This window comes from Natrix helvetica, assembly GCF_964273705.1.
Source record: "Natrix helvetica genome assembly, chromosome: 8".
Lineage (NCBI taxonomy): Eukaryota > Metazoa > Chordata > Lepidosauria > Squamata > Natricidae > Natrix > Natrix helvetica.
In genome coordinates, this window is record NC_138559.1 from 4873066 (window position 1) to 4889820 (window position 16755).

General features: G+C 42.8%; 1 protein-coding gene across 8 annotated transcripts in view; it reads right to left on the reverse strand.

The window, feature by feature from the left end:
* ANK1 (ankyrin 1) overlaps positions 1-16755 on the reverse strand; it is a 262003-nt gene that overhangs the window by 61434 nt on the left and 183814 nt on the right. For all 8 annotated transcript variants that reach the window (XM_081960864.1, XM_081960865.1, XM_081960863.1 and 5 more), the window contains exons 10-16: positions 14863-15060; positions 13697-13795; positions 13448-13546; positions 11909-12007; positions 2247-2444; positions 811-909; positions 625-723 (exon numbers count right to left, since the gene is read on the reverse strand). In XM_081960864.1, the coding sequence (XP_081816990.1) occupies positions 625-723; positions 811-909; positions 2247-2444; positions 11909-12007; positions 13448-13546; positions 13697-13795; positions 14863-15060 (891 nt within the window). The remainder of the gene's footprint in view (positions 1-624; positions 724-810; positions 910-2246; positions 2445-11908; positions 12008-13447; positions 13547-13696; positions 13796-14862; positions 15061-16755) is intronic.

The following is a 16755-nucleotide window of genomic DNA, read 5'->3' on the forward strand; positions in this document are numbered from 1 at the left end:
CCATTCCTTTGTTTTCTTTCTTTCCTTTTCCGTCCTTTCCCCTTTCTCTCCTTCCTTCCTTCCTCCCTTCCCCTTTCCTTCCCTTCCTCCCTCTTCCATTCCTTTGTTTTTCTTTCCTTCCTTCCTTTTCTTTCCTTCTCTCTCTCTCCTTCCTTCCTTCTTCCCTTTTTTCTCTTTCCTTCCTTCCTTCCCTCTTCCTTCCTCTCCTTCTTTCCTCCCTTCCCCGTTCTTTCCCTACCTCCCTCTTCCATTCCTTCCATTTTTCTTTCCTTCTTTCCTTCCTTCACTTTCTTCCTTCTTCCCTTTTTCTCTTTCTTTCCTTCCTCCCTTTCTTTTTCTCCTTCCTTCCTTCTTTCCCCTTCCTTCCTTTCATTCTTTCCTTCCTCCGTCTTCCTAACTGCCTGCCTGCCTTTTTGGTGTTTGGGGTGAGCTTAAGGGAGGGACGCGAAGGCAGAGACCACTCTCTCCCAAAACCTCCACCTTCTCATATGGGCGTGGGGGTTGCTCTGTGCTGCAGTTGTGTGGCAGGACCGGGCCCTGTGATAACTGCCCTCAGGGCATCCTTGCAGCCCCCCTCCCCAAAAGGCAGCGAGGAGAGAGCCCGTGGCTCGACACGCCTCTTACCCAGGCCACACTGTGCGGAGATGCCCCCTTGGGGAGCAGCACTTTCACAATGTCCAGGTTGTTGTGATGGACAGCAACGTGCAGCGGCGTCAGGCCGTTCTGGGGAGGAGGCAGGAAGAAAATAAGAGGACTCACTGAGGGCAGCAGCCCCTCCTTGCCCCTGTGAGGCTGGATCCTTCTACGCACCTTCCCTGCTGCGTTGGGTTGCGCATTGTGTTCCAACAGAGCTTCCGCCACATCCACCTTCCCGTATTTGGAAGCCACGTGCAGAGGGGTAAATCCTTTCTGGGGAGAAGCAGGGAGTGTCAGCAACTGGTGGGGATGGGGGGATTATCTGAGACACCCCACACTGCCCCCCCATCTCTCTGCCCACTTAGACTCCCCCCCACTGCAGCAACTGGAAGGATAGGGGTAATTCTCAACTTACTACCATAATTGAACCCCAAATTCTGTTGCTAAGCTGAGGAGGGGAGTTGTTAGGGGAGGGGAGGAGAGGGAAAGGGACATGGAAAGGGAGAGAGGGGATGGGAGGAGAGGAGAGGGAAGGGATAGGGAGGGAAGGGAAGGAAAGAAAAGGAAAGGAAAAAGAGAAGAGAAGAGAAAAGAAAAGAAAAAAGGAAAGGAAAAGAAAAGAAGAAAACAAAAAAGGAAAGAGAAAAAAGAAAAGAGAAAAGAAGAGGAAATGAGAAAAGGAAAGGAAAAAGAAAAGGAAAAGAAAAGAAAAGAAGAAAAAAGGAGAAGAAAAGGAAAGAGAAAAGGAGATGAAAGGAGAAAAGGAAAGAAAAAAGAAAAAAGAAGAGTAGAGAATAGGTAAGAAGAAAAGGAAAGGAAAAGAAGAAAAGAGGAAAGGAAAGGAAAAAGAAAAGAAAAGGAAAAGAAAAGAAGAAAAAAGGAGAAGAAAAGGAAAGAGAAAAGGAGATGAAAGGAGAAAAGGAAAGAAAAAAGAAAAAAGAAGAGTAGAGAATAGGTAAGAAGAAAAGGAAAGGAAAAGAAGAAAGGAGGAAAGGAAAGGAAAGAGAAAAGAAAAAAGAAGAGTAGAGAATAGGTAAGAAGAAAAGGAAAGGAAAAGAAGAAAAGAAGAAAGGAAAGGAAAGGAAAAAGAAAAGAAGAGAAAAGAGTAAAGAAAAGAAGAGGAAAGGAGAAAAGGAAAGTAAAAAGAAAAGAAAAAAAGAAAAAGAAAAAAGGAAAGGAAAGAGAAAAGAAGAGGAAAGGAAAAAAGGAAAGGAAAAAGAAAAGAGAAGGGAATAGGAAAGAAGAAAAGGAAAGAAAAAGAAAGGAAGAAAAGATGGAAGGAAAGGAAAGGAAAAAGAAAAGAAGAGAAAAGAGTAAAGAAAAGAAGAGGAAAGGAGAAAAGGAAAGTAAAAAGAAAAGAAAAAAAGAAAAAGAAAAAAGGAAAGGAAAGAGAAAAGAAGAGGAAAGGAAAAAAGGAAAGGAAAAAGAAAAGAGAAGGGAATAGGAAAGAAGAAAAGGAAAGAAAAAGAAAGGAAGAAAAGATGGAAGGAAAGGAAAGGAAAAAGAAGAAAAGAGAAAAGAAAAGAAAAGAGAAAAGAAGAGAAGAGGAAAGGAGAAAAGGAAAGGAAGAAGGGAAGGGAATGGAAGAAGGGAAGGTCTTCTTTTTCAACCTTAGTCATGGCAGTCTGGGATGCCTCTTTGTCCAGGAGAGCACAAACACAATCCAGGTGCCCCTCACGGGCCGTGACGTGCAGTGGCGTGTGTCCAGCAGTTGTGGAGAGGTTAGCATCGGCGCCGCTCTCCAGGAGCAGCTTCACCATGGTGCAGTGCCCAAGGCGGCTGGCACAGTGCAATGGCGTCTGATCATCCTGAAAGAAGAAAGACACCCCTTTCTCATTCTAGATTGTGGCGTGGCCCTGCCTGAATGGCCTGCCTTTTTCCACGCTGCCCCGAAGGAGGACATGAAGCTGTCTTGTATGAGGAAGTCACTAGGCTAGGAATGGGTTGGTGGGAACACAGGAACAACTTTATGATGTGTCCTTCAAGTCATCTCATGATTCCAGGGGTTTCCAAACATGGCAACATGGCTGACTGAAGAAATCTGGGGAGTTAAAATCAACAAGACTTAAAGTTGCCAGGCTGGGAGACCCTTACACAAGAATCTAGTCAACTGTCCCAAAGGTGCTTGTTCAGGGGGCAACTGGACTTCCTTATTTTTTCATTTGGAGATGTTTTGCTTCTCATTCAAGAAGCTTCTTCAGCTCTAACTGGATGGTGAGGAATGGAGGGATTTAGTCTCCTTGCAGACAGCTGGTCATTTGCATCCTTTTAAGAGAGTCGTTGAGGCCACTTGGAGGTTTATCTGTGTCCTCAGGGTCACCTGAGTGGTGCAAATGGTTCCCGTAGTCTGCAATTTTTCCCCTCTGGAAATCCATTCCTTACTTCCACACTATTCAAAAGGGGGGGGGGGGAGGTCAAATAATTTTCAAAACTAACTCGGTGCCAGATAAGGTTCAACAGAATTCAAGAGGGGTTGGACTTGAACTGTTTATGGCCATGTAATGAGTCTACGCAGATGACTTATTTAACCCCGTGGTTTTGGGGTTGAGTACCACCTGTACGCTGATGACACTCAGCTGTACATTTCAACCCCAAACCACCCCAACGAGGCTGTCGAAGTGATGTCCCGGTGTTTGGAAGCCGTCGGGGTCTGGATGGGGGACAACAGACTCAAGCTCAACCCCTCCAAGACCGAGTGGCTGTGGGTACCAGCACCTCGGTTCAGCCAGCTGACACCATCGCTGGCCATAGGGGGCGAACAACTGTCCCCTGTGGAGCGGGTGCGCAATTTGGGAGTCCTCCTTGATGCCCGGCTGTCAATGGAGGACCATGTGGCAGCCGTGGCAAGGGGGGCGTTCCACCAAGTTCGCCTGGTGCACCAATTGTGCTCCCTACTGGACCGGAGTGCCCTGCGCACGGTCACTCATGCGCTGGTGACGTCTCGCCTCGACTACTGCAATGCCCTCTACATGGGGCTTCCCTTGGGACGCATCCGGAGACTGCAGCTAGTTCAGAACGCAGCCGCGCGGGTTATCATGGGGAGTACACGTTACTCCCACGTAACACCTCTCCTGCGCGAGCTGCACTGGCTACCTGTGGCCTTTCGGGTGCGTTTCAAGGTATTGATTACCATCTTTAAAGCGCTCCATGGCATAGGACCTAGTTATCTGCAGGATCGCATCCTACCACACACGTCCCTGCGACCTATCCGCTCACACAGGGAGGGACTGCTCCTGGTGCCGTCCGCTAGGCAATGCCAGCGGGCGACACCTAGGAATAGGTCCTTCTCTGTGATGGGCCCAAACCTCTGGAATGACCTCCCCCCCGACATTCGAACTACCACCGACCTCCGTTCCTTCCGTCAAAAGTTAAAGACTCACCTATTTCAATCAGCTGGCCTGGCACTCTCTTAGTTTTATCTCCCGGGGATTTATTTTAATGGGGTTTGGGTTTTTAATTGGGGATGTTTTTTAGGGTTTTAGAATATATTTATTTCTTGTACAGCCTATCTCCTCCATCCAAATGTATTTAAGTGTTTTATGATTGTATTTTTATCTGCATTGACTGTACACCGCCCCGAGTCCCTTCTTGGGAGAGGGGGCGGTCTAGAAATCCAAGAAATAAATAAATAAATAAATAAACCCCACCTCCCAGCTCTCCCTGTTTTTATTTATTTTATTTATTTATTTCATCAAGCATTTATTAGACAACATATATTATGTATACACATCATTTTGGATACATGAAATGGATACGAATAAAAAGAAACATTAAGACAGGGACTGTAGGCACGCTGGTGCGCTAATGCACGCCCCTTACAGACCTCTTAGGAATGGGGTGAGGTCAACAGTAGACAGTCTAAGGTTAAAGTTTTAGGGGTTTGGGGAAGAAACCACAGAGTCAGGTAGAGCATTCCAGGTGTTCACCACTCTGTTGCAGAAGTTGTATTTTCTGCAGTCGAGTTTGGAGCAGTTTACTGTAAGTTTGTATCTATTGTGTGCTCCTATGTTTGTTTGGTTTTTTTAAATACATTTTTATTATTTTTACATTTAAAACAACGCAATACTGCGGAGTTGGAGTGACCATACATTCACATTATGTACAGCTAATTTCAACCATTAACAATTAATCTACTTAATACATTGTCTATCCTTCTGTCCAGTCACAATATATACATTTGTTCCAGTCTTGTCATCTTGTCTTATACCAATCATAAAATCTGTTCCATACTTCAAAATATTCCGATTCCCCTTTATTTTTAAGTTCAAGAGTGAGCCTATCTGCTTCCGCCCAGGCCAACACTTTTCTGATTATATCTAGCTCTGATGGTGTATTTTCTTTTTTCCAATACTGTGCATAGGTTATGCGCGCTGCAGTTAGTATATGTATAATTAGATAAAGTGTATCTTTCTTAAACCCCTCCGGTATTATGCCTAGGAGAAAAGTTTCTGCTTTAAACATAATTTGTTCTACCACCATTTGTTCTAACCATGATTGAATCATTTTCCAATATTTTTTGCCTCATTGCACGTCCACCACATATGATAGAAAGTGTCTGGTGTTTTTTTACACTTCCAACAATTTGGGGCCAGATTTTTGAACATTTTGGAAAGCTGTGCTGGGGGGAGATGCCATCTGTAGAACATCTTATAAAGATTTTCTTTATACGCTGTAGCCAATGTTAGTTTCTGATTAAGTATCCAAAGTTTTTCCCACTTAGCCAATTCCACATTGTAACTGAAATTTTTCGCCCAGGCGACCATGGTTTCTTTGACATGTTCTTCCTCTAGTTTATATTCTAACAAGAATCTATACAGCACTTTGATCAGTCTGTTTTCTGTCTGTATCAAAAGTTTATCTAATATTGTGTAGTCTTTGGCAATACCTTCGTTCTTCCTATCCTGTGCATACCTTGATTGTATCTGTAAATAAGACCACCATTCTACTTGTACTCCTTGTGATGTCAATTCTCATCTGGTTTTGATCTCCCCCTGCCTGTTCAATAACTCTTTATATGTGACTATATTTTCCATGTTGATTAACTTTGGGTGTATGTATGCTTCCATTGTAGATAGCCAAATAGGTATTTTGGTATAGTAGTCATGTTTAATTTTGTTTCATATTAGTAACAGAGATTGTCTGATGTAATGTCTACTAAAATATTTGTGTGCAGATCCTTTTTCATACCAGAGGAAGGCATACCAGCCTGCTTGGAGGTCATGGCCTTCCAATTTGAGTAATCTTTTATTTCTCAGCATTATCCATTCCCTTAGCCATGTTAATATGGCCGCAGTATAATAGAGTTCCCAATCTGGTACGCCAAATTCTCCCTTTTCCTTAGTGTTTTGCATAGCCTTAAGTTTTATTCTTGGTTTTCTTCCCTGCCAAATAAATTTCGAAACCAATTAATTCAAATCCTTGAAGACACCTTTTTCTAATTTAATGGGAATATTCTGAAATAGGAAAAGAAATTTAGGTAATATATTCATTTTTATAACTGCGATCCTGCCCATCAGGGACAGTTGTAGGTTTTTCCATCTTTCTAGATCTTTCTTAGTTTTATTAATCAAATTAGTATAATTATCTTCTTTGATGGTCACACACCTCGCAGATAAATGTATACCAAGATATTTAACTTTTTTGACAATTTGGATACCCAATTTCTTCGTTAACTCCTCTTTTGCTTTTGATGTCATATTTTTAGTCAGCATTTTGGTCTTTGTCATATTTATCTTTAGACCCGCTATTTTCCCATACTCTGTCAATTCCTCAGTGAGTTTCGTACTAGACTTTATAGGATCTTCTAGCACGAACACTAGATCATTCGCAAAGGCCTGTAACTTAAATTGCTCCTTTTTGATTTCTAGCCCCTTTATCTGTACCTCTTTACGTACATTCCTGGCTAGTACTTCTAGGGTTAGCATAAACAGCAGGGGGGATAGGGGGCAACCTTGTCTTGTACCTTTCTGGATTACAATACTTTGTGTTAATTCACCATTGATTATTACTTTGGCTTTTTGGTTTGTATAAATTGCTCTGATCGTGTTTATAAATTTATCCCCACAATACATATATTCTAATTGTTGGTGCAAAAATTCCCAGTTGACATTATCAAATGCCTTTTGGGCATTGAGAAAGATTAGTGCAACCTGTTTTTCATTGTGCACTTCATAATATTCAAGAATGTTCAACATAATTCTCATATTGTTTTTAATTTGTCTTCTGGGGAGGAATCCGTTTTGATCTGTATGGATGAATGATGTAAGACATTTTTTCAACCGTTCTGCTATTATTGAAGGAAAGATTTTGTAATCTGCATTTAGCAGTGAGATTGGTCTGTAGTTTTGTATAAACACCTGGTCTGTGTCCGCCTTAGGTAATAATACAATATTAGCCTCCGTCCATGATAACGGTGTCTTCGCCTCTTTCAACACAGCGTTATAGACTTCCAACAACGTTGGGACAAGTATATCCTGGAATTCTTTATATATTTCCGCTGGCAACCCATCCGGCCCTGCAGCTTTATTATTCTTTTGTCTTTGTATGGCCTCGATTATCTCTGATGTTTTAATGTCCTCATTGAGCATGTCCTTAATCTCCTCTGGTACCTTTGGCAGATCTGACTTTTCCAAGTACTGTAATATTCCTTCCTTTGTATGGTCTCAGTTTTCTCTATATAATTGTTCATAGAACTCTTGGAATCCTTTTCTTTTCCTCTAGTTGGTAGCAGATCTCGCCTTTTTCATCTTGTAGTTTATTGATCCAATTCTCTTGCTTCTGCTTCCTCAACCTATAGGATAGCCACCGCCCCGGTTTATTTGCATTCTGAAAGAAGTTTTGTTTTGCTTTTTTTATAGATTGTGCCAATTTTGCTTTTTCAAATATAGCCAATTCATGTTTAATCAATTCCATATTTCCTTTTATACTTCTGTTCTGCGGTTTCTTTTGCAGTTCACTCTCTAAATTTCTATACCTTTCTTTCAGCTCTCTTGTTTTTAGATTCTCAGTTTTTTTCTTCCTGGCTGTGGCTGATATTGTGACCCCTCTTATAAATGCCTTAGTTGTATCCCATAAGTTTTTTATGGATGTATCTCCTGGCCCGTTTTCTTTGAAGAAAAATCTTAATTCCTGGTTAACTCTTTTAATATATTCCTGATCTTTTAGAATTGATCTATTGAGTAACCAACGATAACTGCCCTTTTGTTTTTTCCAAATAATCCTCATGGGATTGTGGTCAGCCCATAGATTGGGTTCTATATCTATCTCCTTCACTTCTGAAATTAACTCCATCGGCAGCCAGACCATATCTATCCTTGACCAGGATTCATGTCTATTCGAGTAGAAGGTATATTGCTTTCCCTCTGGACATCTTTCTCGCCATACATGATACAGATTAAGTTCTTCAGCCATTTGGAAGAATGACCTTGGCAAAATTCTCCTAGCTCCTTTTCTCTTCTTTCCACTTTTATAGTCCCGTTTCGGGCCAACTATAGCATTGAAGTCACCCAGTAAACAAACATTTTCATTTCCCATCTCTCGAATAATGCTATGTAGTATATGATAGAAATTTTCCTGGCCTTCATTAGGTGCATATATTACAACCAGTGACACCTTTTTTTGGTTTAACATTATTTCTACGATTAATATTCTCCCTTCCTCATCATGATAAATTAGTTTAGTCTGGATCGTGTCTTTGACATATAATGCTATTCCTCTTTTCTTTTGGTCAGCTAGTGCCATGCAAAGTTTACCCAATCTAGGACATTCTAAGATCTGGATTTGTCTTTTAGTCATATGGACCTCTTGCATTGCAATTATATCGTAGTTCAAATGTTTTAATTTATTAAATATTGTTTTCCTCTTCTGGGGTAAGTTTAGACCATTAATATTCAATGATAGAATCTTGATTTCTCCCGACATACTTCTATGTGTATTTAGGTCGTGTGCTTCTTGTTGCCCTTGTTTCTATCACTTCCTTTGGTTCCTCCCCTTTTTCGTCTAGAACAACTTCTTTCTCCTTTCGTGTCTCCACTGGTTCCTTTTCTCTTCTTATCTGTGCCCTGAGTCTTTGCCTCCTTGCTCCCGACTGTTCTCCTTTGTCTTTCTCATCCTCCTGCCCAACAAGAGTATTGTAAAAATCTTTCGCTTGTTCCATCGTGTCTATTCTGAATCTTCTATCTCTCCAAGTTACCAGTACGCCCTCCAGCATCAGCCATCTGAAGTTAATTTCAAATTTGTTCAGGACAGACGTTAAAAATTGATAGGGCCTTCTTAATTCTCTAATTCTTCTCAGTACCTGTTTAGAACTGTTAGTTGTCATTGATTGTAAATTATCGGGTCGTCTCTTGTTCTATTCAGCACTTCGTCACGTATTGATTTTTTTACAAACTTTACATGGACTTCTCTTGGTAGAGTATTCTTTTTTGCGTAGTTTGTCTGTATTCTATACGTCTCGTCGATCTCACTTGCCATCTCATCCTTTTCTATTCCCAAAGCCTTTGCCATAAGGTCTGCCATCGTGTCTGGTAAATCCTCGCCTTTTTCTTCCTTTATGTTCTGGAACCGTAGGAATTGGGCTGCTTTCTCTGATTCTAACACGAGGACCGTTAACTCAAGTTCCTTGTTTGCCTGGATCAGCTGCTCCATTTTTTCCTCCTCCTTTTCCAACCTTCCTTCTATTACATTTATTCTTTGTTCGTGTTTATTGATCTGTTCCTGGAACTTCTCAAATTTATTGTCCATCTTCTGCATTCTCTCCTTTAATTCTACAGTATCATTCCTTATTTCTCTAATATCCTTTTTAAGTTCTTCATGATTTTTAGCCATTACCTCCTGCATGGTCTGTAATATCATCTGCAATTCCTTAGTTGAATTGGATCTTTCTCTCTGGAGCATATCCTCCAAAGATCTTTGGTTCGAAGGACTGGCAGCCGCTAGGGATGGCTGGGATGCTGGCTTCCTCCCCGTGCCAATTTTCGTTAAATTTGTACTACTTGTCATTTTTTGGAAGAATTGGATCCCTACTTTAATTTTTCTCCAGAACTCCCACTTTCTTCTCTCCCTCAAAACTTTCTCCAGTCCGTTTTCTTTCTTTCTTTCTTTCTTTCTATCTTCCTTCCTTCCTTCTTTCTTTCTTTCTTCCTTCCTTCCTGCCTACCTGCCTTCCTTCCTCTCCCTCTCCTCCCTTTCCCTCTCCTCTTCCCTCTTCCTCTACTCAATTATCAATTTTAAATAGTGATAGGGGGTAGTAAACTCTATATATCAATAAGTTCGTATGTTATGTGAGAACAGCTGTCATAGGATAGGGAGAGAGTGAGAGAGACATATCAATTTATCACTGTATATATGTGTGTGTGTATGTCACACTTATAATACTCCTAAATTTCTATTAATCTGTTAATCTATTTTATTAACTTAATAAAATCTAAGAGTAAATTGCTTATAGTTATTACTTATATTGTGATCAAACAATCTCCTAAATTAATCAGTACTAATGCCAATAATATCGAAAAGAGTTGGGATTAATAATATTACAGCAATAACAAAATAACAATAACAGTATATTCCTTTGATGGTAGTATTATAACATTAATTCCTATTTTTTAAGTTCAACCTTAGATGCGACCCTCCTGTGTTAGATAATTATATGAGAATGTTCTGGGTTCCCCTGCTCCGATAGATCTTCTTTCTCTCTCTCCAGTTGTTTCTATTAGTAGTGTCCAAAGATTAGCCTCAATAATCTCTAGTAGTCAGCTCTCTTGTTATCCAGAGAATATAGTCACCAAAATTCCTGTTTTCTCTTAAGGTATTAAGAGGGGGGGAAATTCCAAATTTCGCCAGTAGATGTCGCTCTTCCACTCTTCCAGAAGCTAACCAACTGCAGGCTAACCACAGGCATATCTAGAAAGTTATAATCCCTTTTCTTCTTCCTCCTTCTTCCTTCAAGCCTTCAAGCCTTGGATAATTAACTCAAATCCCCCTGAAGATATCTGTGTAGTCAGAGTTATTTACAGCCGGCCTTTGTTATGTTAACAAATTAGATTTAGGTTCAGCTTATCAGACAGTTCAGAGAGTAAAAGAAGATAGCCTCTAGCCTTCACTCAGCATATTACTCTCGCCGCTGTAATGGAGGTGGGTAAGCAGCCCCCCCCACTTCCTCTTGGAGCCCTTAGTCTCTTTGTTATATGTATGTCTTGTCTAGATATGTATTTTATATGTTTTATTGTACGCCGCCCCGAGTCCTTCGGGAGAGGGTGCGGCTAAGAAATAAATATTATTATTATTATTATTATTATTATTATTATTATTGTTGTTGTTGTTGTTGTTGTTGTTGTTGTTGTTGTTGAGCTATTTTGGAATAAAAATACCTTTCACCAAGATCAGGAATCTGTTAAATCACTTGCAACTCCGGCAGCTTCTCTGTAATAAATCCTCGCTTGCTTTGAACTGTTGTCAGCCCTCTGGGACGGCCATTAATTGTCGCCCTCTTCCACGCCCGGGGTTATAAAGGAGATTTCAAGCACAGACCATGAATTGACGTCCTATGGTCGTGCCAAACCAACCTTCTCTCTTCAGTCTTCCCTCCAGGAAGGCTTGGTTTATCAAAATCTTTTCAGCAAACCCCTCCGGACGTTAGATCTGGCTGCTGTTAACGGAGCTCTCCGTCCAAGCAGCCATTCGTGCTGGCAGCAAGCCCTGCCACTGCTGGCAGCAAGCCCCGCCACCACAGCAAGCCCCGCCACTATTGTGTGCTCCTGTGTTGTTGCGGTGGCAGCTGATGTGTAATTGACAGGTAGGACATTGTAGCAGATAATTTTGTGTACTACACTTAGGTCAAACTGAAGGCAGCGTAGTTCTAAGTTGTCCAAGCCCAAAATTTCAAGCCTGGTGGCATAAAGTATTCTGTTGCGAGCAGAGGAGCGGAGGACTCTTCTCGTGAAATATCTCATCTCTGGACTCGCTCAATTGTATTAATGTCCAATATACTGTGTGGATTCAGGCAGATGAGCTGTATTCGAGAATTGGTCCAGCAAATGTTTTGTATGCTCTGGTTAGTAGTACAATATTACTAGAGAAGAAGCTCCACAAGATTAGGTTAACAACTCTTAATGCCTTTTTGGCAATGCTGTTACAGCGAGCTCTGGCACTTAGATCATTTGAGATGAGTACTCCAAGGTCCTTGACAGGGTGGGGTTCGTCTACGAGGTCATATCTGCCTACATGCAGTTACTAAGAAGGAAAAAGCTATCCGTTCACTGTGACAGGTACCCACCTTAGCTGTGGCATTGACCTTGGCTTTGTTCTGAAGAAGATACTTTGCTACCTCGCTGTGCCCGGCCCGAGCGGCCATGTGGAGAGGCGTCTCTACTTTCTGTGCAAATAGAAGAAGAAAATCAGAGAACATTTGGAGCGGAGAAAAATCCCATTATCCTCCCTCAGAATTCAAAGACAGAAAGATTCAAGTGAGGAAATTGGTGTTTTTTTTTCTGAAGAACACTTTCATCTCCAAAAGCTACACCGGGTCAGACCAGGAAGTCAAAAAATAATAATATTTCGCTGTTTCAAAAAAAAAACCCCCACATCTTAGATATATTCAGACATAGAGCACACCAAAAAAAGACATTTAGCGCATTTCTGCACAAAAACAAACGTTGCTTAGACCTTCCCAATTTTTCTTCTGGTTTTCAACCTTCTCAAGATGTTTTTTGACTACAGAATAACTGAGTTGGAAGGGTCTTCTAGTTCAACCCCCTGCTCAAGCAAGAGACCGTACACCAGTGATGGCGAACCTTTTTGGCACCGAGTGCTGAAATGAGACCATGTGCATGGGCACAGGCCGGAAACCAGAAGAGCAGCTGTCTGGTGCGCACACATGCATGCCAGAACCCAGAAGATGAGGTGGCTGGTGTGCATACGCATGTCGGAAACTGGAAGAGCAGCCACCTGGCAGGCATGCGCAGTGGGTGGATGCTCTTCCACTTTCCAGTGCTTCCGTGCATATGAAAACCAGCTGGCCGGCACACTGGAACCTGGAAGAGCAATGGGCGACAGCGTGTGTGCCTGGAGAGATGGCTCTGCATGCCCCTTCCGGCATGTGTGACATAGGTTTGCCATCACGGCTGTATACTATTCTGGACAAATGGGTGTCCAACCTCTTCTTAAAAACCTCTAGTGATAGAGCACACATGGTTTCCCAAGACAAGCTGTTTAACTGATTAATTGCTTAATAAATTAGTTAATGAATTACCTAATGAGTTTAAAATTAAACTTTAAAATCAATTAAGCTAACTGATTAGTTTAATTCATTAATTTAATTGATTAAGTATGACATTGTTGCCCGTTCCCGAAACTGGATGGGATGAAACCCATACCTGGAACGTACAGCTAGGAAAAGGTAAAGGTTCCCCTTGCACATATGTGCTAGTCATTCCCGACTCTAGGGGGCAGTGCTCATCTCCGTTTCAAAGTTGAAGAGCCAGCGCTGTCTGAAGACATCTCCGTGGTCATGTGGCCGGCATTACTCAACACTGAAGGCGCACAGAAAGCAATTACCTTCCCACCAAAGGTGGTTCCTATTTTTCTACATGCATTTTTACATGCTTTTGAACTGCTAGGTTGGCAGAAGCTGGGACAAGTAACGAGAGCTCATTCCATTACGCAGCACTAGGGATTTGAACTGCCAAACTGCCAACCTTTCTGATTGCCAAGCTCAGCGTCTTAGCCACTGAGCCACCACATCCCCTATGTACAGCTAGAACAATATATATTGTTGGAAAGAAACGATCCGTTAAGTTAGTTAATCTTTGCTCACCACATTGGAAACGTTGGGGGATGCTCCCCGTTGGAGTAAGATCTTGACAATAGAAAGGTTTCCCATGAAGGAGGCCACATGAAGAGGAGTGAGGCCCGACTGTCAAGAGAAAAAATGGGAGAAAATAAATGAATTGAAAATCTGCATTTGTCTCCATCTGTTTCTCTACACTGCGGTTACAAACCGTCATTTACTTGAGGCCTGCGCTATAAGAATCAGTAGATTCCTGAACCCATGATGCTCTGTTACCTCCGTCACTGCGTCGATAGAGGCCCCCGTCTTCAGAAGAAGCTCCATCACCCTGATGTGGTTCTTCTTGCAGGCTATGTGTAGCGGAGTGAAGCCGTTCTGCAGGGAAAGGAGACCACTCAGTGATGCAGTTGTCATAGGAAAATTCCAATAGGAAATGAAGGCAACAACCCAAGCAATAATTCTTACTTTAAGATCAGAGGTTTACTGTTTCTAATAATTTGGAACATTAGAAATGAATAGGTATAAAAGATATAAAAACAGGAATAGAATTAATAAGCCATTGCAATGGGTCAGTGAGAAATAGCAACTCCTACATGGACTGCTATAAATCAAAGGGCCTTGAGCTGATATTGAATCCTATTTTTATACTGTTCCTCTAACCAGGGTGTCCAAACTTGAGAACATTTAAGACTTGTGGACTTCAACTCCCAGTTGGCTGGGGAACTCTGGGAGTTGAAGTCCACAAGTCTTAAAGTTCCCAAGTTTGGACATCCCTGCTCTTAACCCATACATGCTTCACAACTTCACTAACTGCCACTTTCCATGAACACCTAAGTACATTATTTTCCATTCCTCATTTCCAACCGATTCATTCTTCCTGTTTTAAACACATCAGTGATCGGTTGCAGGCGGTACGCTGTACCAGAGCCTGCCCGGAGCACTGGATAGCATTCTGGTACAGTGCTCTGGAGGGCCCACCTGCTGTCAGAGGTCTTTTAAGTCTTCGGCGCTTCTGTAGACGGCACATACAGTGCCTGCGCAACGCTCCGTTGAGTAGCTGGAGTGTTGCGAAGGGTCACGGATGCACTAAGACACATGTGTGTGCTGTGCGTGTGTGCATTGCGCGCGTCTATGTGGATGACACTGCGCCCGTTCCAACCATACCGGTTGGAACAAGATCCAAAACCCACCACTGGGATGCATATTTAGCAAAAAAACAAACACATTTCACAGTTAGCAACAGTACAGCAGGATTACAAATATTTCTGGCTAATTTTGAAATCATCCTAGCTGAAAACTTTGGTTCATATCTCTTTCTTTTGCGGCCTTCTATTATCCATAGGACTTATTGAATCTAATAAGATCCATAGGCTATATTTCTTGATTCTCACACAATGCAGGTATCAGCCCGGCTTCACCTCATTTTGCTGGCCTCTACTCACCAGGGCCCGTGCGTTAGGCTTGGCTCCTTTATCAAGCAGGATTTTGGCCACTCGGTGGTGACCGCAGTGGGCAGCCACATGCAGTGGAGTCAAGTGATCCAATGTGATGTCATCGATGTCGGCGTTATACTGCAGCAGAAGCCGCACGCAGTCCAAGTGGTCACCTTGGGAGGCCATGTGGATAGGGGAGAGGCCATTCTAGAACAAGGAAAGAAGGATGAGCAGAGCATGACCTTGCAAGGAGTACTTAGGGAATAGGCAAGCGTGCAAACCAGCGTCTGCATATCCTGCATCGGATGAGGAGAGTGCATCTTTATCCTCCTGTCCTGGCCATTTTTTAAGGTAAAGGTAAAGGTTCCCCTCACATATACTGTATGTGCTGGTCATTCTCAACTCTAGGGGGCACTGCTCATCTCTGTTTCAAAGCCAAAGAGCCAGCGCTGTCTGAAGATGTCTCCATGATCATGTGGCCGGCATGATTAAATGCCAAAGGCGCACGGAATGCTGCTACCTTCACACCAAAGGTGGCTCCCATTTTTTCTACTTGCATTTTTTACATGCTTTAATCAATAATCAATAATCAATAATTTTATTTGATTAGCCGCAACCCTCTCCCGAAGGACTCGGGGCGGCGTACAATCAAAACGGATAAAAATGCACATAAGACAAACATATATACAAAAAGAACAGAGACATATACATATGTGCATGGAGGAGAGTTGACTTATAAGTGAAGGACAATTAAAAACACAATTAAAAAACACAATTAAAAACACAATTTAAAATCCCCTTAAATAAAATTACTAAATTAAAAAACCCATCAGGAGCGTTACGAAGTTATGGTTGAGCCAGGCCAGCTATTTGGAAAAGGTGGGTCTTGAGCTTAACACGGAAGGAGCGGAGGTCAGTAGTGGTCCTAATATCCGGGGGGAGGTCATTCCACAGGGCTGGGCCCGCCACAGAGAAGGCTCTGCTCCTAGGCGCCGCCCCATGGCACTGTCTGGTGGACGGCACCTGGAGAAGTCCCTCTCTGTGCGAGCGGATGGGTCGTAGGGATGTATGGGGCAGAATACGATCCCGCAGGTAACTAGGTCCTGAGCCATGGAGCGCTTTAAAGATCGTAATCAAGACCTTGAAACGCACTCGATAGACCACAGGAAGCCAGTGCAGCTCGCGCAGGAGAGGTGTCACATGGGAGTACTTAGTACTCCCCATAATCACCCACGCGGCCGCATTCTGGACCAACTGCAGCCTCCGAGTGCATTTCAAGGGAAGCCCCATGTAGAGAGCGTTACAGTAGTCCAGGCGAGATGTCACCAGCGCATGGGTGACTGTGCGTAGGGCGTCCCGGTCCAATAGGGGGCGCAATTGGCGCACCAGGCGAACCTGGTGGAACGCCCTCCTGGCCACGGCTGTCACATGTTCATCCATGGACAGCCTGGCATCCAGCAGGACGCCCAAATTGCGCGCCCGCTCCACGGGGGCGAGTTGAATGCCCCCAATGGCCAGAGATGGAATTATCTGGCTTATTTACATGCTTTACATGCTTTCAAACTGCTAGGTTGGCAGAAGCTGGGACAAGTAATGGGAGCTCACTGTTACACAGAGCTAGCGATTCGAACCACCAAACAGCCGACCTTTCTGATCGACAAGCTCAGCATCTTAGCCACTGGGCCACCACATCCCTAATGGGCCACTTTTTAAAGAGACACAATTGAGAGTGTTTTAAGAAACTGCATCCCTATTTGGTTTGGTGGCCGCAGCGCCTCTGATAGAAAGTCCCTACAGAGAGTGGTGAGGACAGTCGAGAAGATTATAGAAAGCTCACTTCCTGTGATTTAGGATGCTGCTTATAAGCACTGTGTGCTTAGAGCTCAAAGTATTGTCGGAGAC